Source organism: Podarcis filfolensis, assembly GCF_964270895.1.
Source record: "Podarcis filfolensis genome assembly, chromosome: 9".
Classification (NCBI taxonomy): domain Eukaryota; kingdom Metazoa; phylum Chordata; class Lepidosauria; order Squamata; family Lacertidae; genus Podarcis; species Podarcis filfolensis.
Window position 1 is genome coordinate 8,793,808 of NC_139610.1, and position 23,323 is coordinate 8,817,130.

The 23,323-nt window shown below is 45.4% G+C and overlaps 1 protein-coding gene across 14 annotated transcripts in view; it reads right to left on the reverse strand.

Annotated features, from left to right (window-relative positions):
* Positions 1 to 23,323, reverse strand: part of KCNIP4 (potassium voltage-gated channel interacting protein 4) — a 420,252-nt gene that overhangs the window by 100,836 nt on the left and 296,093 nt on the right. The window contains exon 1 of one of the 14 annotated variants that reach the window (XM_083630785.1): positions 5,736 to 5,872. The exons of 11 other annotated variants lie outside the window; for them this stretch is intronic. Coding sequence is in view for 2 of the 3 variants with exons in the window: in XM_083630783.1 (XP_083486909.1) it covers positions 5,474 to 5,681 (208 nt within the window). In the remaining variant the exon portion in view is untranslated. Of the gene's footprint in view, positions 1 to 5,473; positions 5,700 to 5,735; positions 5,873 to 23,323 lie in introns of those variants that run through there. 2 more of the 14 variants (XM_083630783.1, XM_083630792.1) reach the window with 2 other exon arrangements.

Sequence of the window (23,323 nt, forward strand, 5' to 3'; positions counted from 1 at the left end):
GGTTCAGCCTCACCCTCTTCCTCTTCCTCATCTGATTCTACCAGGATTTCCGGATTTCCGTGAAGCCGCTTCCACCCACTCTGCTCGCAAAACTCAGCACTGCCGCTAATAAGCAGCCTGGACTGGTTGCCAGCAGGGTATGCGAAGCGCCACGCCTTTGAACCCGGCTCATAGCCCACAAAGATCATCTTCCTGGATCTTGGCTCACCTTTTCTGCGCATGGCCTTTGGAATCAGAACCCAAGCTGTAGATCCAAAAGTGCGCAGAAAATGGACCTTCGGCTTTTTCCGATGAAGCAGAAAGTACGGTGTGTCCCCTACACTGGAATTGAACACTCTGTTCTGCAGGAAACAAGCCGTTCGGAAACTTTCGGCCCAAAAGCGCTGTGGCAGACCTGAGTCTGCCAGCATAGCATTCGCTGACTCCTGCAGCGTGCGAAACTTCCTCTCTGCAACCCCATTTTGTTGCGGAGAGTGGGGGGCCGTCAGTCGATGACTGATACCCTTCTGCCTGAAGAACGATTGCAGCGCAGAACCTGTAAACTCCCCCCCACGATCGGATTGAAAGGACACTACTTTGGTAGAGAACCGTAGTTCTACCGCTGTGATCCAATCCCTGATCAGTGCAGCTGCCTCTGACTTCTGTTTCAGTGCAAATAGCCAGGCATGTTTTGTAAAATCATCAACCAGAACCAAAACCCACTTAGAACCAGCTAACGAAGGTGTCGGCATGGGTCCCGACAAATCTGAATGAACAAGTTCAAAGGGTTTACTGGTTTTCCTCTCAGACCTGGGATATGAGCATGTTACAACCTTTGATTGCTTACAGGCTTGACAATCTAGGTATTTGTCACATGCCTTGAACCTGCACCCAATGGTGTTGTCTGTGGCCTTCTTCACATATGACCACCCTGCATGTCCAAACCTGCGATGCCATAGGTGTAAGCAATCATGGTGTGGTGGGACATTGGCACACTGCCCTTGGGCATCTTCAATGGACTCTCCACTAGCCCCATTTTCCACCAGCCCCATTTTCCCACCAGCCCCATCTTCAATGGGCATCTCGATCAGAAAAAGCGTGCCTCTTCTCTGAACACTGTGGATCTTCTTCCCATTCCTGAAAAAGGAACACACATTGTTAGAAAACAAAACATCAAAACCAGCAGCCATAAGGGCTGGCACACTTAGAAGAGAGTGGGCAAGCTCTGGTACCACAAAAGCTTCTATCCAATGGTCTATGAAAGAGCAATAAAGAAGACCAGTTTCAGTCAATGGTCTTTGAGACCCATCAGCCAAAGTAACATAACGTCCAGTTTTAACTGTCTTGCAGTTCCTCAAATGCCCAGACGATGTCACTAAACAATGCGACGCGCCTGAATCGATGACGAGAGATAAAGAGTGTCTCTGGTTGTTTTCCACAGATGCCAAGGCGTTGCTAGCACTCCCATCGGTTGCCATGGCGACAGCCTCTCCCGGGCTAAGGCTCTTGTCTTTTCTCAGAGACGCTAGCGCAGCTGTGAGGTGGTGATAAGACGCCTTGTCTTTGTTTTTCTCCCCGCCTGCAGCTTTCCCACGTCGTTGCTGGGAACCTGCCCTGGGAACCTGCTTTGTTGACATTCCATGCCGGCCAGTGTCCTTGGCAGCCTGGGCCTCAAGCGGATGCTTCCCAGCGCTGTTGGACGTTGCCTCAAAGCACAAACAACTTTCGAAGCCTTTCGCTTCCTCAGAGCTCTTGGAATGGCCTGCCTGGCCTGCCCCCCCACTCCGTCTTGGGGTGCAGCCTCTGCCCTGTTCCACAGCTCTCAGCCGCTCTCCAGCACACAGTCCATCACACAGACGTGTCGAAGCAGAGAAACAGCTTCCCGGAACAGCCCCCTCTGGTCTGGCTCTCTCTGGGCATCCTCTAGCCCCCTCTGATGTGGCTCCCACTCCGGCCTGGAGCTTGTTCCCTTGGCCCTCGGCTTCCTCCCGGCCCCTGGCTCCTGCTGAGCCTTCGCACAGCCTCCTCAGCACCTGCCAAGCGGCCACAGCCGATTCAACGCCCTCCAGGTGGGGCAACAGCAAAGCGTCCACACTTGCTTTCAGCAGGCAAAGCTCTCTCTGCTCTCTTTCACTCAGCAGAGCAGCATGCATGGGTGGGGCCGGCTCCTTCTGGGCTAAACTCCAGAGCCCTGTGGCCACAAACCACCCCCTTGCTCTTCTTGACCAGGCCTCCCAGTTGGCCCCATTCAGCCTCTCACCGGGGTAGCTCTCTTGGCTCTGCTGTTCCTGTGCAGCAGCCATTCTTCCTCCCCCCGGGGCTTCAGCGTACTCACTAGTTTGCCAGCAAGCCGGACCTCCGAAGCAGCCGTTCCTTCTGGCTCTTGGTTCCTCTCTCCGGCATCTCCCACTGCCCTTGCCTGGCAGGATTACAGCAACACGTCGCTGGCAGCCTTCTCCCTTCTCACACTTATCAGGAAACGCGATACTTCCATAACCTCTTGCATAAATCAAACCCCTGCGTCCAGTCACACTTCCCTGCGTCGCTCTGCTGGAAGTTGACGCGGCAGGGGAGCAGAGCTGCAGCGGTCCCGTCCGTGTGAGATGAGGGATAAATCAAGTCCAAAGACAGCTCAGTTCTTATCTCTAGAAGCGTTTATTTACAAAGCAATAAAACCGTCCGAAACTTCAGACATTCTCTTCCGTGCTCCAGGAGCACACACGCAGCTTCTGCTGCTCACCGAGAAGTGAAACTGAGTGAGGAAACAGAAAGACTTTGTGCGTCACTTCTCTGCGACAAGCCCCTCCTTCTGCTCCCCCTCCTTTTCTTCTCAGACACAGGACACACCGGAGTACTGACCCTGTCAGTTCCAAACTCCACAATATCATGATGTTTAGCAGGTGATAGATCACGATATTGAAAACCAGATGTTGCCCAGTCCTACTTGAACAGATTGTATGTGGCTGGAGAGCAGGGAGAGAAATATGCCAGGCTCTTCCATTTCATGCCTGTTCTTTGGTCACTCACTGGGTTTCCACTGTTTGCACATTGGTGAGGAGAGGGGGCAATGGATTATAGCCACTATCCATTTTATTCTATAGAATGAAAAATACTGCAGAGGTCATGGAGTCTGCTATTACTGCTACTGCTATTATTAATTCAATTTCTTACCCGCCCCTCACCACAAAGTCCTAAGGCAGGTTTAAACAATGTTAAAACACAGTATTAAAAACAGTTTAAAATAAATTACAGTCACAAGAGGAAGGCGGGTCTTAATATATGTGTTTGGTGTTGTGCAAGGCCCAAGGTAAAGAGGTGTATCTTCAGCATATACAGGTTTTTTGAGGTGGTATTTGGTGCTACGCCATGGAACACTGTACCACCACCTCTTTTTGCCTCTTCCTCCACTGCCACTGTTTCCCTGGAGGTGTTTTGGTGGGTCTACCTCTACCACAAAGTGGCGTGGCTAGATCAACCAACTTTCCCCCCCTCCTCCTTTCCGCACCTAGCAAGACACTCTAAAGGTAAAAGGTAAAGGGACCCCTGACCATTAGATCCAGTTGTGGCCGACTCTGGGGTTGCAGCGCTCATCTTGCTTTACTGGCTGAGGGAGCCGGCCTACAGCTTTCGGGTCATGTGGCCAGCATGACTAAGCCGCTTCTGGCGAACCATAGCAGCGCACGGAAACGCCGTTTACCTTCCCGCTGGAGCGGTACCTATTTATCTACTTGCATTTTTATGTGCTTTCGAACTGCTAGGTTGGCAGGAGCTGGGACCGAGCAACGGGAGCTCACCCTGTCATGGGGATTCGAACCACCGACCTTCTGATCGGCAAGTCCTAGGCTCTGTGGTTTAACCCACAGCACCACCCGCATCCCTGCAAGACACTCTAGCCACACCATTTTGTGGTAGAGGCAGACTGCTTTGCTCTACCACAAAGTGGCGGAGCAGATTGGCTTGCATGTCAAGAAAACAGTCGTCCTAGCCGCACCACTTTGTAGTAGACTCGCTTTGGCGGGTCACACCAAAATGCCTCCTGGGGCAGGAAGCGGTGGCGGCGGATGAGGAGGCAGGCAAAGGGGGGAAGGGAGGGGTGCGTACCATCACTGGGCATATAGCAACTATATAACAGTGATGGAAGATGCACTTCTGTTAGGAGGAATTCCACAATCTAGGGGCTGCCAAAAATAATGTCCCTCCCAGACTGCCCCCTGATTCCTGCTCCACAAATAATATTGATTGATCTTATCTGGCATGAGATATTAATCCTGCTACGTTGCCAGACAATTAAGCGGGATCACGAGTATTTTTTCAAGGTGGCTATAAAACATAGGCTTTAGTAGCAGGATGATGCTCTTGCCATTGTCAGAAATTCACACCACTTTCAGATGTAACAAGCTTTAAAATAAACAAAGTATTCTGGAGTCACTTTTGCACTGATTATGGACATTACTACTGACAACAAAGCAAAACCCCTACTATACAAAGGGAAACATCAGAGAGAACACGGATTTTAGACATTTGTTGCATGGTTACAGCCTCTGCATCTTCTAATAAAATGAACCGGGGTTGCTTGGGAAAGAGTTTTAATCACTAGGAAATCAAATTGTTTTGGTTTCCCACAACACAGAGAAATTGTTGTTGCTGCTGCTGTTTTTATTTATGAATCACTTCCTTTGACACATCTCAAAGCAATCTGCAGCATATATAAAATGGTTACACATATCTAAACTATGAATAAATTAGAGTTGTGTATAATATTCATTTTAGGACCAAATTTAAACAAAAAATTATGGCGAAAATATTGCAAATTACGAATACAAACAGTAGCACCTAGTTATTTGCCGGTGGTTAAAAAGCTTCCGGCTGAACCCAGTAAGAAGTTCCCCTTAAACATATAATGCCCCTATACACTGAAATTCTCCCAACAGAAAATGTAAGTCAATACAAATGCATGCAATTGTATTATTTTCCACAGCAAAAACTCATATTGCAACCAGGACTTTGGCGTAGCTTGAAATATTGATCGACACAGAGTAATTCCTAAACCTATATATCTGCTGTGCTGAAATGATAAAGTAGTGGAACGCATACAAAGTGGTTTTTAGAAGTCGTTTGCTCAGGAAAGAAATGAATTTTATCATTAACATGGAATCAGGAAAGTACCTGATTCATTTATATAAGCCAACGTGGAGAAAGTTAGTTCCGGTTCTGAAGTTTTCAACTGGGTTTAAAAGGTTGCTGCAATTGATGAATGAATGCATATGTTAAAGGCAGCAAAATGCAGTACTTTAAAACTTCACTGATTATAAAGTGGAGGATAATAATAATAATAATAATAATATACAAACCACAAGTTCATAAATGATACGTTATTTGGCAAATAGCATCTACAGATTTTGCACTCCAAACAGCTAAGGTACTCACACAGCCTCTTTTAGAACACCAGACCCTCTCTACCTACAAACAGCACAAACCAGAGTGACCACTTTACCTTCTGTAAAATCAATCAGTCCGAGCAAATGCAGCAGCTTCAGAGACGCAAATATAATCACAACTATACCCACTGTTTGCAGTCCCTCGGACTCCCATTCCAAAGTCAACATTCTTCGAGCAAGCAAATCATTCCAGTCAGCTGCCAAGCCACTGTGCAATCTGAAGGGAAAGGGAGGATTTTGCCAGTACTTTGCTAACACACACATATGCACACACAAAAGTTGCCAGTGTGGTGGGGTGAACTGAGGAAACAAACTGACCACACAGGTGCGAGGAAGGGGTTAACTGAAGCCCCTTTCCTCATCTCGATGCTTCTTGATTTCAGTGCTCCCTCCCAGAGAGCTGAGTTGGACTTTCTTCACATGGCATTATATGCAGCGAGTATTTCCACTTCTGAGCCGTTTCAGAACTCAAGACTTTGCTGTGTCAGTTCCGTAAAAGCAACCCTCCCAGGGAACTTGCAAGAGACAGCATGCAGCAGCAGGCACCATTTGATCAAGCGCTCGCAGGCTCGTGCCTCACAGTTCAGCGCCGGCTGGCAAGAACAGTGCTCCAGAGCTTCTCAAATGCGACGTGAAGCACAGCAACTCTCATCTTTTTTCATTAGGGGTTTATCAGAATACTTTGATTGCTGGGTTTGAGTGAGCGTTTAGCTGCAGGTGCATTGCTGATCCTGTCTCGCTCTCTTCTTATCACTGCCTCTTCAAGGGCCCTTTGCACACTCTGCACAATGCACAGAGGCAAGCTTTTCCTTGCTTAGTCCCAGCATACCCTCAACAGGGAGCAATTGGCCTGTTTATCTCCTGGCACAGATCTTCCACCAGGGTGACCAAGGCATTTTCTCTCCCCCCAAAAAACCCCTTCTAGAAACCAGAACAGAAAGGATCTAAATAGCTGGGATCTTTCAAGGAAATTTGGAACTGCTTCTCACCACGTGCTCAAAAGAGCTAACTGTATTAGTAGGGAAATCCCAGGAAACCTCTGGAGACCAGTTGCCAAGCCCATGTAGAGCAAGCTGGACCAATGGTCTCACTCAGTAAAAGGCCACATCCTATGTTTGTAAGGCCAAGTCCTTGAAGGCTCAGGGAAGAAAATAATTAGCTATACATTATATTGTAGCTTGGGACGTGGGTGGCGCTGTGGGTTAAACCACAGAGCCTAGGACTTGCCGATCAGAAAGTTGGTGGTTCAAATCTCCATGACGGGGTGAGCTCCTATTGCTCCTATTGCGCTGCCAGAGCATGATTTCTGTTCTCATCCTGAAGCAAAGTTCTTAACCCGAGGTACTATTTCTGGGTTAGCGGAGTCTGTAACCTGAAGCGTATGTAACCTGAAGCGTATGTAACCCGAGGTACCATTGTAATGAGATAGGAGAAGGAGGCAGAGCCGGAGCAGCTGGCTGAAACGTTATCACTAGAAAGCATTCCAGACCCACCATCTCCCAGAACCCGATGAGCCTTAAAAATAGGAGAGCAAAGGGCTCAGAACCAAAGGGCCCTCAGCGCTAACCATAGAAGGGATAACGAATGAAGAAGTGGGAGAGAAGGGGAGGGGAGATTTACTCGGAACAACGCCATTATTCCGAGAGGCCACATTCTCAAGCCTCTCTCTCTGTGAATATTGGATAAAAGCAAATGGCAAGGACTTTCCCTTGTCTTGTCCATTCCTGGAGACCTGCCGTGGGGGTTGGTTCCTCTGCAGCCTGACACTACCACAAAGTCCTGCAATAGAAGAGACGTCTATGTGACCCTAGTATTCCAGTTTTACAACATGCTTTTGGGACACTTTGGAAAACCTGCCACTTTTCAGTTTCAGTAAATGCCATATGAAGGTCTGTATAGTTAAAGCTATGGTTTTCCCAGTAGTGATGTATGGAAGTGAGAGCTGGACCATAAAGAAGGCTGATCGCTGAAGAATTGATGCTTTTGAATTATGGTGCTGGAGAAGACTCTTGAGAGTCCCATGGACTGCAAGAAGATCAAACCTCTCCATTCTGAAGGAAATCAGCCCTGAGTGCTCACTGGAAGGACAGATCCTGAAGCTGAGGCTCCAATACGTTGGCCACCTCATGAGAAGAGAAGACTCCCTGGAAAAGACCCTGATACTGAGAAAGATGGAGGGCACAAGGAGAAGGGGACGACAGAGGATGAGATGGTTGGACATTGTTCTCGAAGCTACTAACATGAGTTTGACCAAACTGCGGGAGGCAGTGGAAGACAGGAGTGCCTGGCGTGCTCTGGTCCAGGGGATCATGAAGAGTCGGACATGACAAAACAACTAAACAACAAAAGGGCAGCAGCAGATGGCATGACCAGGCTGTGCCACTCACCTGACCTCCATCTGGCAGAGTTGCTGCAGCATGCCAGGATGGAGAAGGGTGTAGCAACAGTAAGGTTTACACGGTGCCCAGAAGCCAGAAGAGGGAGGGCCTGCTTAACCCCATTCCCTAGCCACCAATGATCTGGTCTAAAACAACCCTCCAGCCAGTTTTCTCCTGCAAAATTCCAAACAAATGTATGCCTACCCATGTGGAGAAAGTAATGAGCAAACTGGAATGAACTGTATGAATGACCTCACAACTTGCTGCCATCCTGAAATGGAGAAAGGCATTAATACATTATGGGATCAATGAGATCTCATATTCATTTGCAACTTTCTCTGCATGGAGAAGGATGAGGGATGAGGGGCATGCGTCTGAGACTCTTACTAGGTTGTGAATCATCCCTGAAAAGTGATGAAGGGACAACGGCATAGACAGATGCGGGGGGCAGGCCCAGGGGAGAGCTCAAAAATCACACCAGAAATCTGTCACCAGCTATCTGCATAAGGTTGCGAGTTCAGACATGAACCAGGAGCTGACCAGTAGGAAAATGGCAAGGAAGTATGAAGGTAGATCGCTGGAGTGTATGATGCATATGTGTTTGGCGATACAGCTCCCTGTCAATGGTGCAAGAGACCCTAGGTACACCTCTGGGCACAGAAATCTCCCCTCTCCAATCCAGCAAAAATCCCACTGAAACAAAGTCCCATTGAAACAAGTAAGTGACTTAGTCATATTGAAGCCAATCACAGCTTTTTTCACTGTTTTTGAGACTTGGTTACGACTAACTCTAGATGGGCTTGAACAGGGGTCAGCCATGGGCCAGTCCACCGTCCCTCAGACCATGTGGTGGGCCAGACTATATATATATATATTTGGGGGGGGGGATGAACGAATTCCTATGCCCCACAAATAACCCAGAGATGCATTTTAAATAAAAACACACATTCTACTCATGTAAAAACACCAAGCAGGCCCCACAAATAACCCAGAGATGCATTTTAAACAAAAGCACACATTCTACTCATGTAGAAACACCAGGCAGGCCCCACAAATAACCCAGAGATGCATTTTAAATAATAGCACACATTCTACTCATGTAAAAACATGCTGATTCCTGGACCGTCCGCAGGCCAGATTGAGAAGGTGATTGAGCTGCATTCGGCCCCCGGGCCTTAGGGTGCCTACCCCTGGGCTTGAACCTTTATCTCTCTATCACTTTGTTGCCACTTTGCCAACCTCTGGGCTCCTCATTCCTACTGTATCTGTTAATAGGCACAGAACCAGGAAGGGAACATGTTGCCAAGGTGGAAGATTTGCATAATGGTGATTTGCATAATGGTGCTATAAAAGGCTTCCTAAGTGACAGGATGACATGGTCAAGCCTTAATTGATTGGCAGAGAAGGGCAGTTTATCAGAAAGTAGTTACTTCACCTCAATCCCTCCTCCCCAAAATGTGAAACAGCTGATGAATCACAACATTTAGAAACTTTTTAATTAGCTGCCCTATTGCTTTCCTCTGTCAGGTTGGCAGAAATGAACCAAAGTTTTGAAATGAACATGCAAAAAAACAAAAACAAAAAACAAACATATAGGCAAACATATAGTCTTGGGTCTTCATTTACAGATAAATATGGTAAGAGGCTAGACAGCATCTTAAAAAGCAGGGGGGGGGGGGAGCAGAGACATACCCTTGCCAACAAAGGTCCATATAGTTAAAGCTATGGTTTTCCCAGTAGTGATGTATGGAAGTGAGAGCTGGACCATAAAGAAGGCTGATCGCCAAATAATTGGTGCTTATGAATTATGGTGCTGGAGTAGACTCTTGAGAGTCCCATGGACTGCAAGAAGATCAAACCTATCCATTCTGAAGGAAATCAGCCCTGAGTGCTCACTGGAAGGACAGATCCTGAAGCTGAGGCTCCAGTACTTTGGTCACCTCGTGAGAAGAGAAGACTCCCCGGAAAAGACCCTGATGTTGGGAAGATTGAGGGCACAAGGAGAAGGGGACAACAGAGGACGAGATGGTTGGACAGTGTTCTTAAAGCTATGAACATGAGTTTGACCAAACTGCGGGAGGCAGTAGAAGACAGGTGTGCTCTGGTCCATGGGGTCACGAAGAGTCAGACACGACTAAACGACTAAACAACAATGGTAAAAAGAAGTATTCTATGCCACTGAAGTCTGTTTGAAGGGTAGGTTGCCTGAACACAAATAGGCCAGTTTTACCACTGTGGAGGTGAGTGTGTGACTGACTGAGACTGCTGACCAGAAAAAGCTGGGAGAGACAGAAGGCTGGAGTCTGCAGCTGAAGAAGAAAGATCCTAGGAATCCCTTGTATTATAGTCAGCCTCCCAAGAGCTGAATCACTGGCTTGAGGTGAAGATTGGAAGAGAAGCATCAAAGTGTTATGGAAATGACCGGGGGGGGGGGGGGGCGACAACACATCTTTAAAGTTGTTAAATGTTACAAATATTATGCCTGAATGTATTCTTTTGACTTGACAGCTCAGGGAAGATACCTAGCTTTATAAATCATATAAAATCAACCCCTTTGCCAATTTCCTCCATTCCAACGCCATTTTGCCCTTGGGAAAAGGACTCTTTTTCCTGCCACCTCCTACCATAATCCCTCAAGCATGAGGGTATGTACACACACCCCACCCAGGGAAGTGCCCAGGGGTGACAAATGCTGAGCTGTTAGTTTCCAAAAGCCCATCACCGAATGTGCTCCAAGTTATGAATGTGCAAAGGGAGCTCTATTGTCTTCTGATGGTGGGTACTTGAGAGGTCCCTGGACATGTTTTGCCTATGCTAATCTTGTACCAAGGACTTTTCTGGACATGTCTGCCAAGGTTGAACTAGTGTAGCCCCTGTCTACCCCTCCCCTTTGTGACATGTCAGTGATGTAAAGATGATGTATCAATGATGTTGCACGAACTGTATTCTGGGATATTGTGGGAAGTTTTAAAAGTCAATGTTGCCCCATGCTCTGGGATCCTTAATCCTGTGGGGACCTTTTGTGCAACAATAAAGATCATGGTCTACCGACCGCTGTTTTGCTCCAAATTAAAAGGTAAAGGGACCCCTGACCGTTAGGTCCAGTCACGAACGACTCTGGGGTTGTGGTGCTCATCTAGTTTTAGTGGCTGAGGGAGCCGGCGTACAGCTTCCAGGTCATGTGGCCAGCATGACTAAGCCGCTTCTGGAGAACCAAAGCAGCTCACGGAAATGCCGTTTACCTTCCCGCCAGAGTGGTACCTATTTATCTACTTGCACTTTGACGTGCTTTTGAACTGCTAGGTTGGCAAGAGCTGGGAACGAGCAATGGGAGCTCATCCCGTCGTGGGTATTCGAACCGCTGACCTTTTGATTGGCAAGCCCTAGGCTCTGTGGTTTAACCCACAGCACCACCCGCGTCCTTGCTCCAAATTACTTGGCTGGAATTTCCTTCTTTTCCTGACCGCATGGACCCGTGGGGGACTTGTACCCCAATGAAATGGGCTGTTGAGTAGTCTCTCACCCCAAGCTGTTTACCTTCCTGCCGGAGTGGTACCTATTTATCTACTTGCACTTTGACGTGCCTTCGAATTGCTAGGTTGGCAGGAGCTGGGACCGAGCAATGGGAGCTCACCCCATCACGGAGATTCGAACCGCCGACCTTCTGATCAGCAAGCCCTAGGCTCTGTGGTTTAACCCACAGCGCCACCCGTGTCCCTGTTAACCTTGCACAAATAAAGCATTACTTATTCTTCATCCACTGGTGTGCTTATTGGCTTCAGATCTGGAAAGAACTCTGCCCTTGGTGCATCACACTGTTGACTCTTATTAAGCTTGTGGTCTACTAAGCTTGTGGCCTGTTGAGACCTTTTGGGTTTCCTCAAGGCCACAACAGCATCAGGCAGAAGTTCTCAGTGCCTGGTCGTGGAGAGAACTGACTGGCTGGGGAAGGCAGACTAAAAGTAATTGGCAGATAGGTTGAAAAGGTTAGAAAATGAGCTTCACAAATCAATCTTATAAAGGTGTCTTTATCTGAAAGCAGCTGCCATTTAAAATAGCAACTACCTTTTAACACATTTTAGACATCACTTAAAATGCAGATGATGGAATAAGATGCAGAAATGTGGTATATATTACCTTTGGCACTGATCCACAATTCTTAAGATTTTAAAAGTCACCTGAGTGCCCTCTGTAAGTGTCTGAATGTCATCCCCATTTCCATAATTTACTAGTAAATGATATTTTGCCTCCTATACGTGTAAATATGAAAAAACCAAACCTCATTTCATAAACTGTTCTGACATTTCCAACAGAGCCTTTTAAAATCTTAACTAGCGATAAATATAAACATAGATCATTTCTTACACAAACAATTACCCACACAAAGGATACTGTCCCTTGGTGGGGGTTTTTGCAAATATAACAGAAAAGGAAGGACAGACAGACATTCCAACTGGTAAATTTAAAAGATCATGAAATGTAAAGGCCAGACGCACAACCATAGTTTTGAGGCTTAAACTGAATCAGGTTTCAGCAGAGCTTAGTCTCCAAACCTGGTTCCAGGACCATGGTGAATGTCTCAGCAAGTCATACACTTGCCCCTGCTGGTGTTGCTATGGTAACCCAGTGCACCTGACACCCTTATCTTAGAGTATCCAGCAGCATGAGGGATGTGCTCACTCAAGAAATGGGCCAAGCACTGTGTAATTCAACCCAGTTCACATTACACCAAGAGGGCCAGGCATACATGCTTCTATCCTTGTTCAGTTGCTCACTAGGAACGCCCACCCCTGCATTAAGGTCTAGGACTGGCAATGTTTCCTCAGCTCAGTTGGCATTGCTCGTGGTCAGGAATGATGGAGCAGCATACTTGGCTATCCAAGACCACAGTGTTGGGTGAAGAAGAAGAAGAAGAAGAAGAAGAAGAAGAAGAAGAAGAAGAAGAAGAAGAGGAAGAAGAGGAAGAAGGATCTTCAGAGGCCCTTTCAAACTCTGGATTTGGCAACAATGATTGTTGTTGTTTAGTTGTTTAGTCATGTCCGACTCTTCGTGACCCCGTGGACCAGAGCACGCCAGGCACTCCTGTCTTCCACTGCCTCCAACAGTTTGGTCAGACTCATGCTGGTAGCTTTGAGAACACTGTCCAACCATCCCGTCCTCTGTCGTCCCCTTCTCCTTGTGCCCTCCATCAGGGTCTTTTCCAGGGAGTCTTCTCTTCTCATGAGGTGGCCAAAGTATTGGAGCCACAGCTTCACAATCTGTCCTTCCAGTGAGCACTCAGGGCTGATTTCCTTAAGAATGGATAGGTTTGATCTTCTTGCAGTCCATGGGACTCTCAAGAGTCTCCTCCAGCACCATAATTCAAAAGCATCAATTCTTCGGCGATCAGCCTTCTTTATGGTCCAGCTCTCACTTCCATACATCACTACTGGGAAAACCATAGCTTTAACTATACTGACCTTTGTTGGCAAGGTGATGTCTCTGCTTTTTAAGATGCTGTCTAGGTTTGTCATTGCTTTTCTCCCAAGAAGCAGGCCTGACAGCAGCCATGAAATTTAAAGACGCCTGCTTAAAAGACAATGATGGTTACTTTCTCTGATATCTTCATGCTCCATTGCCAAGCCCCCTTCTCTCGATCTAGATTTAGACTCTTTTTACCATTAGTTTGGTGAGTCCACTAAGAAAAAAGGTGTAGGTCTAGGACAGAATATACCAGAACAAATTACTCCAGAAAATACCAGAAAAATGCAGGTTTGATATAGCTGGATGACAAACATACAGCCTGAGGCTCTCCCTAGTTATATTTGAATGCAGTCAGGACAAGACCAAAAATAAATAAAAAATTCCTGATGACTGATCAGAAGCACAAAAGGAGGACTAGTACGAATTTCAGAATCTCCTGGGGGAAACCAGAAGTAATGATTACAATGGGAAGAGTATGTAAGAGACACAAAAGCTTTAGCGTTTCAGCTACTTTGCAAAGGCAGTAAGGAAAAAGGTGGACAGATTAGCCTCCTATTGAGTCAATCAGAATGGACATTAGGCTGAACCAGCTGTGAGACCACAGGTACTTCACACCTATTAGTTTGAAATCTACAGAATATGTATCTTTTTTAAAAATCCCAAATATTGAAAAGACTGATTTAGCAACCAATTTGGCATTGTTATTAAAGAAATCTACCAAAATTTCCAGTTCCCCCAAATTTTCTGATGGCCAAAATATATTTTCTCTCTGTAAACTTGGATAAAACAGATTTATTTATTTGAGCTACCTGCAGTCCTGGAATGCAAAAGCAGATTGCTGTTTCAGTAAGGAGAGGTAGGGATGAAGAGCCCTTTCATACACAAGATTTGTGATCCAGTGAGCATGTGTTGGAATCTACAGTCAATGTTGGCTCTCCACTGAGTGTACCTGTTTGACAAACAAGCTTCTAAACATGTTTGTCCTAGTTACATGTTAAATTTTTGAGTATAGACTTTTAAAATATGTAGGGCTACATTTGAAGGTGACCCGGAAACTACAATTAATCCAGAATGCGGCAGCTAGACTGGTGACTGGGAGCGGCCGCTGAGACCATATAACACCGGTCTTGAAAGACCTACACTGGCTCCCAGTACGTTTCCAAGCACAATTCAAAGTGTTGGTGCTGACCTTTAAAGCCCTAAACAGCCTCGGTCCAGAATACCTGAAGGAGCGTCTCCACCTCCATCGTTCTGCCCAGACACTGAGGTCCAGCGCTGAGGACCTTCCGGTGGTTCCCTCGTTGCAAGAAGCCAAGTTACAGGGAACCAGGCAGAGAGCCTTCTCGGTAGTGGCGTCCGCCCTGTGGAACGCCCTCCCACCAGATGTCAAAGAGAAAAATAACTACCAAACTTTTAGAAGACAACTGAAGGCAGCCCTGTTTAGGGAAGCTTTTAATGTTTAATAGGTTATTGTATTTTAGTGTTTTGCTGGAAGCCGCCCAGAGTGGCTGGGGGGACCCAGCCAGATGGGCGGGGTATAAATAAATAAATAAATAAATAAATAATATCGGCTGCATGCATCCCAGCCACATGTGTTATTATTGACAGCCCAAGCTGGGTTCTATGAGTGTAAGGAAGTGTTTCCAACCAGTTAGATGGGGTCCAGTTGAGCACTGCAATGTGGATAAGGAAGCATATCAGTTCTGCGTACAAAAGCTGCTTCCAAACGCTTATCTGCCATGCCAGATGAGGAGAAATGTTGGTGACTTGTGGAAGTCAACCACAAGTCAACTAGTGTGATGTATCAGCTGAGTACAGTATGTGGAACCTCAGCAGAGTCTTCAGAGATTTCTTGTTTTCATTAAAATAGCTACTTCCTGAGTCCTCGATTAAGGGGAAAACTCCTCTCCCACACAGTTCAAAGTAAAGTGTTCCTTGTCTCCAGACACAAGACAAAGCTAAACACTGCTATCTACTATATACAATTCTTCTGGTGTCTGAAGTAATGATACATATGTACAGAGAGATATGCTAACACTATCACCATGCTAGCTAGTGTAAAACCCAAAGCCTCTTCTCCTGATGCTCACAGATTCAGAATCAGAGTCAGAGCCTGACAGCAAACAGGGCAGGACATGACCACCATGGACATAATGAAAGCAATGCCCTAGAGACCCATCTCTACATTCCTGAACCAATGGGAGGGTGAATAACTCAGGAAGTCATACACTTGTCCCTGTTAGCGTTGCTGTGGTAACCCGGTGTACCTGGTACCCTTATCTCAGCGTGTGGGATGTGCTAAGTCAAGAAATGAGCCCAAGCACTGTGTTCACATTACACTAAAATGAAAGCCCATGTGATGTCCTAAAGTTTGGTACATAATTATGCATGCACTCTTATGCACAGAGTTCCTGAATATACTGTCATCAGAAAGCTGTCAGGCAGAGGTGGAGCAAGGTGGATGTGGTGGGTGTGGTCTGCCTCGGGTGTCACCTCCAAGGGGGGTGAGAAAATGCTGTGCGGTTTTTGTGCATGCTGGCTTCCTGCTGCCAAAATGGTCCGTCCGTCGGCCAGCTCTCCCTTAGCTCAATAACTCTGGCTGCACAAAGAAAGCTCAACAACTTTGTTTCCGCAAAAAAATAAATAAATAATGAAATAACGAAAACTATTTTTGCAGGCAAAAAAATAATATTTACATGTGGGGATGTGTGCGACAATAAATTTTCCGCCCCGGGTACCACCTGACCTTGCTACGCCACTGCTGTCAGAGAGTCCTCTTTTCTGCTGGGCTGTTTTCTTTTTTACCCACTTTCTCTTTGTGTGAATGAAGGTGTGTTGCAGTTTCTAAATATGTTCCATAGAGCTGATGGAGGGGCTGCAGGGGAAATAGCTTCTCTCTCCAGTTCCACTGACAGAAGTTTTACCACCAGCCAAGTGACACCAGTGGAAATCACGTCACGGGCCCAACCAGTTTAAAAGCCGATCAGCAAGTATTTACTGGAGTAAATATTTGAATTATCTGAAAAGCAATTGTAATTAACAGATTACGCTAGTAGGACTGCAAGAAGTTTTGTAAGGAGGATAATGTGAAATATTGCCAGGAAGATTATGAAGAGAATATCAGTTAAGGATAATTAAAAGTAATATAGAAATTAAGAAATGCAGATTAAGTGATAAAGAATGGAAAACCTTCAGAGGTAGTTGACGGAAGTCTAAAATATTGTATAAGACAAAAATGTATGTTAAATGACTGTTGGAAATGATATGTTAAAAAATTAATAAAAATGTATTATAAATAAATAAATAAAAGCCAATCAGCAAGAAATCTCTGATTATTCAAAGCTGTTAATTTCCTCCAGGTTATACTTGGGGTGGAAAACGTCTATGAACGCTAGAGAATATGTGGGTATTTTCAATAAACAACAAGAATCATTTAAGAAAAAATGGAATGGCGCAAAAATTACCTAAGATTTTTGTTTCCCCCAGTTTTAGGAACAATTTCTCAAGTGTGATGGGTCACAGGCTTCAAGTAAAACCAATCTTGAAAAGTGCTGCATGAGCTGTTTCATGCTGGCTTTTTTAATAAGACACTGGAAGATGCAACACTCACTATGATGCAGCATCCGTTTGGTACTAAACTTTTTGGAAACAGTATATCAGCAGACTTTTTCTTTTAAGTGATATCAGAAAAGTTAAAGGCCACGGCAAAAAGCAATAAAGGTGCTAAACAAAATGCACTTTAAGCCCCCGATCTATTAAACAAAGGTAATGAACTGCTGGAGGATGAACCCGGCATTTTTCTCTCTTTCAGTTTGCCCCAGTTACAGTGATTAATAAACTTTTTTGTGTTTTCCCCCAGTTTTTTCTTAGGAATTGTTTTTTCCTTCAGTTAGAGAGTGAAGAAAATAACAGTTCCCCAACTGAATGTGTACCCCAGGTATTCAGAGATATGTTTGAACATTAAGGAGCTTTAGAATTTTTATATAAAATTATCTGAATCCCATGTTGTTGTTTAGTCGTTTAGTCGTGTCCGACTCTTCGTGACCCCATGGACCAGAGCACGCCAGGCACTCCTGTCTTCCACTGCCTCCCGCAGTTTGGTCAGACTCATGTTTGCAACTTCAAGAACACTGTCCAGCCATCTCGTCCTCCGTCGTCCCCTTCACCTTGTGATCTCAATCTTTCCCAACATCAGGGTCTTTTCCAGGGAGTCTTCTCTTCTCATGAGGTGGCCAAAGTATTGGAGCCTCAGCTTCAGGCTCTGTCCTTCCAGTGAGCACTCAGGGCTGATTTCCTTAAGAATGGAGAGGTTTGATCTTCTTGCAGTCCACGGGACTCTCAAGAGTCTCCTCCAGCACCATAATTCAAAAGCATCAATTCTTCGACGATCAGCCTTCTTTATGGTCCAGCTCTCACTTCCATACATCACTACTGGGAAAACCATAGCTTTAACTATACGGACCTTTTTTGGCAAGGTGATGTCTCTGCTTTTTACTACTACTACTACTACTAATAATAATAATTGATTAAATTTTTCACAACAGAAAAATACAATACAAAATCGGAATAAAATAGGAACAAAACAAAAAAACAATAACCTAAAAATAAATACTTTCCCGCTTCCAAAGATGGCAACATAGGCCAACCATGACAGGCAAACATGGTTCTTCTAATCTAAATTAAGCTGGAATCCTTTTTGATTTCTTGGCTCCCGCAAAGCTATAAACTTACAGGGTTGCCTAAGGTGATGGACTACATTGCTCAATTATGCTTGCCAGATTGCAGGCAATGATTCAGAAAACCACTCTCAGCTCATCCCATCTCTCCCCTCTCCAGTCATTGGCTATAGCTGGAAATTTGCCAACTCAATTCTTCTACATATGGCAACTTGTGAACTTCAGATCTTCAGATTCCTGCCACCACCAGATTTTCTTGCATATCGTAATGCGTGAATAGCTGCAAGTTGGCTCAAAACTCCAAGGCAATCTTATCTATCAAGATACGTTAACAAATAAAAGTAAAATAAAACATCTTTCCAAATTAAATGAAATATAGTCATGCCTTGGTTTCCGAACAGCCTAGTTCTCGAACATTTTGGCTCCCGAACGATTGAAACTCGAAAGTGACTTTTCTGGTTTCTGAATGTTCTTTTGGAAGCCAAACGTCAGATGGGGCTTCCATGGCTTCCGATTGGCTGCAGGAGTTTCCTGAAGCCAATCAGAAGCCGCGCTTTGGTTTTTGAATGCTTTGGAAGTCGAACGGACTTCCGGAACAGATTCCGTTCGACTTCCAAGGTACGACTGTAAAGCTATTCCACACTTTTCCTATCTCTTTTGGATGTATATGTACCAAGCATGTAATAGGTAGATGTGTATATTTGACAAAATCTTGATGTGCATATACAGTGGTACCTTGGGTTAAGTATTTAATTCGTTCCGGAGGTCTGTTCTTAACCTGAAACTTTAACCTGAAGACCACTTTAGCTAATGGGGCCTTCTGCTGCCGCCGCGCCACCAGAGCACGATTTCTGTTCTCATCCTGAAGCAAAGTTCTTAACCTGAGGTACTATTTCTGGGTTAGCAGAGTCTGTAACCTGAAGCATATGTAACCTGAAGCGTATGTAACCCGAGGTGCCACTGTATACTCTTCAGTATCCCCAGAAAAAAACACTGTTTTTACAGTGGTACCTTGGTTCTCATACTTAATCTGTTCCTTAAGTCCATTCCAAAACCAAAGCGTTCCAAAACCAAGCCACGCTTTCCCATAAAAAATAATGCAAAATGGATTAATTCGTTCCAGACTTTTAAAAAGAACCCCTAAAGCAGCAATTTAACAGCAATTTTACTATCGATGAGACCTTTGAACCTGAGGTGCCACTGTATTCAATATATGAGAGGTCCTTATTACTTGATATTGCTAGTATGGCAGCAGACCTTAGGAAAACTACATTTCCCAAGGGCTGTTCATGGGCTTACATCCTGGTATACTGTTTTGCAGCATGCATGGCCCAAGACATGTGCATTGGTGTGGGCAGACAGAGGCATCCAGCCATTCCTATTTCCTTTAGGCTGATCACCTCCTGTTAAGGTTGGGCAGAGGTGATTTAGGGGATCAGCAGGGGAGAGGAGGCAAAAAGGGACTGGGTAGGTGGTTGGAAGCCCATAGGGATGAAGATGAGTAAGCCTTCGGTTTGCTTTGAAAATAAGATTAGCAATCTCCTGCGTTTTAGGCTTATTTCTGAAGCAGTCTGGCGTAAGCCACTGGAGGGCATCCCCCTTAATCCCTAGAAGTCAGCTGGTTAATTTAGCCAGGTACAGTGGTGCCCCGCAAGACGAATGCCTCGCAAGACGGAAAACTCGCTAGACGAAAGGGTTTTCCGTTTTTCGAGCTGCTTCGCAAGACGAATTTCCCTATGGGCTTGCTTTGCAAGACGAAAACGTCTTGCAAGTTTGTTTCCTTTTTCTTAACACCGTTAATACAGTTGCGACTTGACTTCGAGGAGCAACTCATAGAACGCAGTGTACATAGTAGCCTTTTTTGAGGTTTTTAAAGACTTTGGTGATTTTTGAAGCTTTTCCAAAACTTCTTTTGCAGCCATTTGGTAAGTTAAGCTTTTAAAACTTTTGGGGGGGGTTTTGGATTTTGGGTTGGGGTGTTTGGAATTCAAGGACTTGGTGTTGAGGAGGGGTTTGCAAGAATCTGGAAGCTTGTTTTTTTCTGCATTTTTATGATTTTTTGTGACCATTGGGGCACTCTGCTGTTTTTTTTTAAAAAAAATTCTGGATTTGAATTTCTGTGTGCTGGGTGGCTGGGGGAACAGTTGGGGAGGGTTTTGCAAGAATCTGGAAGCTTGTGTCCCCCCCCCCTGCATTTTTATGATTTTCTGTGACCATTGGGCCACTCTGCTGTTTTTTTAAAAAATTTCTGGGTTTGAATTTTGAAATGCTCTTTACAGTATGTGTGACTTTAAAGAGCACTTAATAAACTCTTGTTGTACCAAATTTGGCTTTGTTTGGACTTTTTTTGACCATAGGAACGCATTAATTGATTTTCAATGCATTCCTATGGGATTTTGTGCTTCGCAAGACGAAAAATTCGCTAGAGGAAAAAATTCGCGGAACGAATTAATTTCGTCTTGCGAGGCACCACTGTATTGCTAGTATGGCAGCAGACCTTAGGAAAACTACATTTCCCAAGGGCTGTTCATGGGCTTGCATCCTGGTATACTGTTTTGCAGCATGCATGGCCCAAGACATGTGCATTGGTGTGGGCAGACAGAGGCATCCAGCCATTCCTATTTCCTTCAGGAGGATCACCTCCTGTTAAGGTTGGGCAGAGGTGTTTTCGGGGATCAGCAGGGGAGAGGAGGCAGAAAGGGACTGGGTAGGTGGTTGGAAACCCATAGGGATGAAGATGAGTAAGCCTTCGGTTTGCTTTGAAAATAAGATTAGCAATCTCCTGCGTTTTTGGCTTATTTCTGAAGCAGTCTGGTGCAAGCCACTGGAGGGCATCCCACTCATCCCTAGAAGTCAGTGGTAGTTAATTTAGCCAGGTACAAGCAAATGATTTCAGTTCCCAGATGAGCAAGAGCCACTTTGCAAAACTTAAAGCTGCTCAGAGGAGGCCAGTTTATGTAAAAGGTAGAAAGGTAAATGACCCCTGGATGGGTAAGTCCAGTCAAAGGCGACTATGGGATTTGTGGTGCTCATCTCGCTTTCAGGCCGAGGGAGCTGGTGTTTGTCCACAGACAGCTTTCCAGGTCATGTGGCCAGCATGACTAAACCGCTTCTGGCACAACAGAACACCATGAGAAAAACCAAAGAGCACACAGAAACACCATTTATCTTCCTCCTACTGCGATACCTATTTATCTACTTGCACTGGCGTGCTTTCGAACTGCTAGGTTGGCAGGAGCTGGGACAGAGCAACGGGAGCTCACTCCGTCGTGGGGATTCGAACCACCAATCTTCTGATCAGCAAGTCCTAGGCTCAGTCGTTTAGACCACAGCGCCACCCGTGTTTATATAGCTAACGTGACAATTGGTTCCATACACTGCATCTCACCAAATGGGAAGGTGATTTTCTCCAAGCTGGCGGAGGGGGAGGGGAGAGAAATGGTTTTCAGTGAGGTGGAAAAAGAAAGTCCCCAATGACAGTTGTCAAACTGTTCGTATATGGGCCCGTATATGGTCGCCACTACTCTGCTTTGCAGTCTGAAAGGTGGAAATGATGGAGATGAGAGAGAAAAGGTGGAATCTACCCGCATATAAAGAAAGTTCTGAAAATGCTTTTTTAAAGCGTTTTTAAAAGTACATTGAATTTTCCATAAGGCTCATCATCACCATTTAGTGTCACATTGTATATTGCACTTAAAACACACCTAAAATGTTTTATTTGCAGCTGTGGGTTAAACCACAGAGCCTAGGACTTGCCGATCAAAAGGTCGGCAGTTTGAATCCCCGCGACGGGGTGAGCTCCTGTTGCTCGGTCCCTGCTTCTGCCAACCTAACAGTTCGAAAACACGTCAAAGTGCAAGTAGATAAATAGGTACTGCTCCGGCAGGAAGGTAAACGGCATTTCCGTGCGCTGCTCTGGTTGGCCAGAAGCGGCTTAGTCATGCTGGCCACATGACCTGGAAAAACTGTCTGCGGACAAATGTCGGCTCCCTTGGCTAGTAAAGCAAGATGAGCGCCGCATCCCCAGAGTCGTTTGCGACTGGACTTAACTGTCAGGGGTCCCTTTACCTTTACTAAATGTAGGAAGCTAATGAAAGCGGTAAAAACAAAAGATGAAACAAGGGAGGGAGGGATCTTAGTAGGTGTTAGAAAACAGATCATCTGAATGGGTCCTCTCTCCGACATAATTGTGTTCCTTGTACTGTATTCCAGGTTGACTTACTTGAAATACCCATTGTAATGCTTTTTGCTGCTCTCCTCCACCCCCACCCCCCGACTAATGCAACCAGGCCAGCGCACTCCTACTTGGGAAGGACTACAGCCCTTCAGAAAATGGCAGGATAGGAAAGTGACTCACCAAAGTCCAGTAACAGATCACCTACTCTGTAGTAAAGGACAAAAACACACACAAGCATTGACATGAAATGAGACAGCCTCGCTTCTGCATCCTGTATCATAATGACAAATCTATAACTTTCCCTTCACCCTTGACCCTAATAGGAGTGAGTCAGGAAACGAAACTTACAAAGGTTGTATTTATCTTAAGCAGCAAATCTTGTATTGCTGCACTTCTCTCTCTCTCTCTCTCTCTCTCTCTCTCTCTCTCTCTCTCTCTCTCTGTGTGTGTGTGTGTGTGTTTTAACCACATCTTTCCCAATAGCGGGTTTTCACAGTTCTGAAACACTGCCAGGATTTTTAATATTTTTAAAATAAAAATAAAACTCCCTCAAGAGCAGTTTAATTCTTTCCTGCAAGCTGTTGGCATGAACTTGAGGATAAATGTGTGAAGCCAATTCAGTATTTGGTCAGCATGCTTCACAAGTCCCAGTGAATCACCTGCAATGTGATTGCTGAATTATATGAAAGATCAGGAGATCTGCAGATGATTTCTCCCATATCTATGGATCCATACCCTAAGGCAGGCTTCCTCAACCTTGGCCCTCCAGCTGTTTTGAGACTACAATTCCCAGCATCCCTGACCACTGGTCCTGCTAGCTAGGGATTATGGGAATTGTAGGCCAAAAACATCTGGAGGGCTGAGGCAGAGGAAGCCTGCCCTAAGGTCACCAGAAGAAGGTCACCCTTTTCCCAGTGCTTCCTCAATTACAAGCTCAGATTAGCTATGAGGAAGATGTCTCCTCTCCCAAATTGGAATGTTCTTCTGAGATAGCTTAGCTTTACGCCCACCCTAATGGCTTTTTGGCGCCATGCAAAGTCTTTAACTACCCTTCCAAGCCTTTTAGCGTTCCTTTGCCATGTTGTAGCATGCTTTAAACAATGCATGGTAAGTGTCTCTGATTTTTATTTCTTATTGTGTGTTATTCATTTATATTGCATGTCATTATTCTGTTGTAGCCACCCTGGGAATATTTGCTGATGGCCAGCTAGG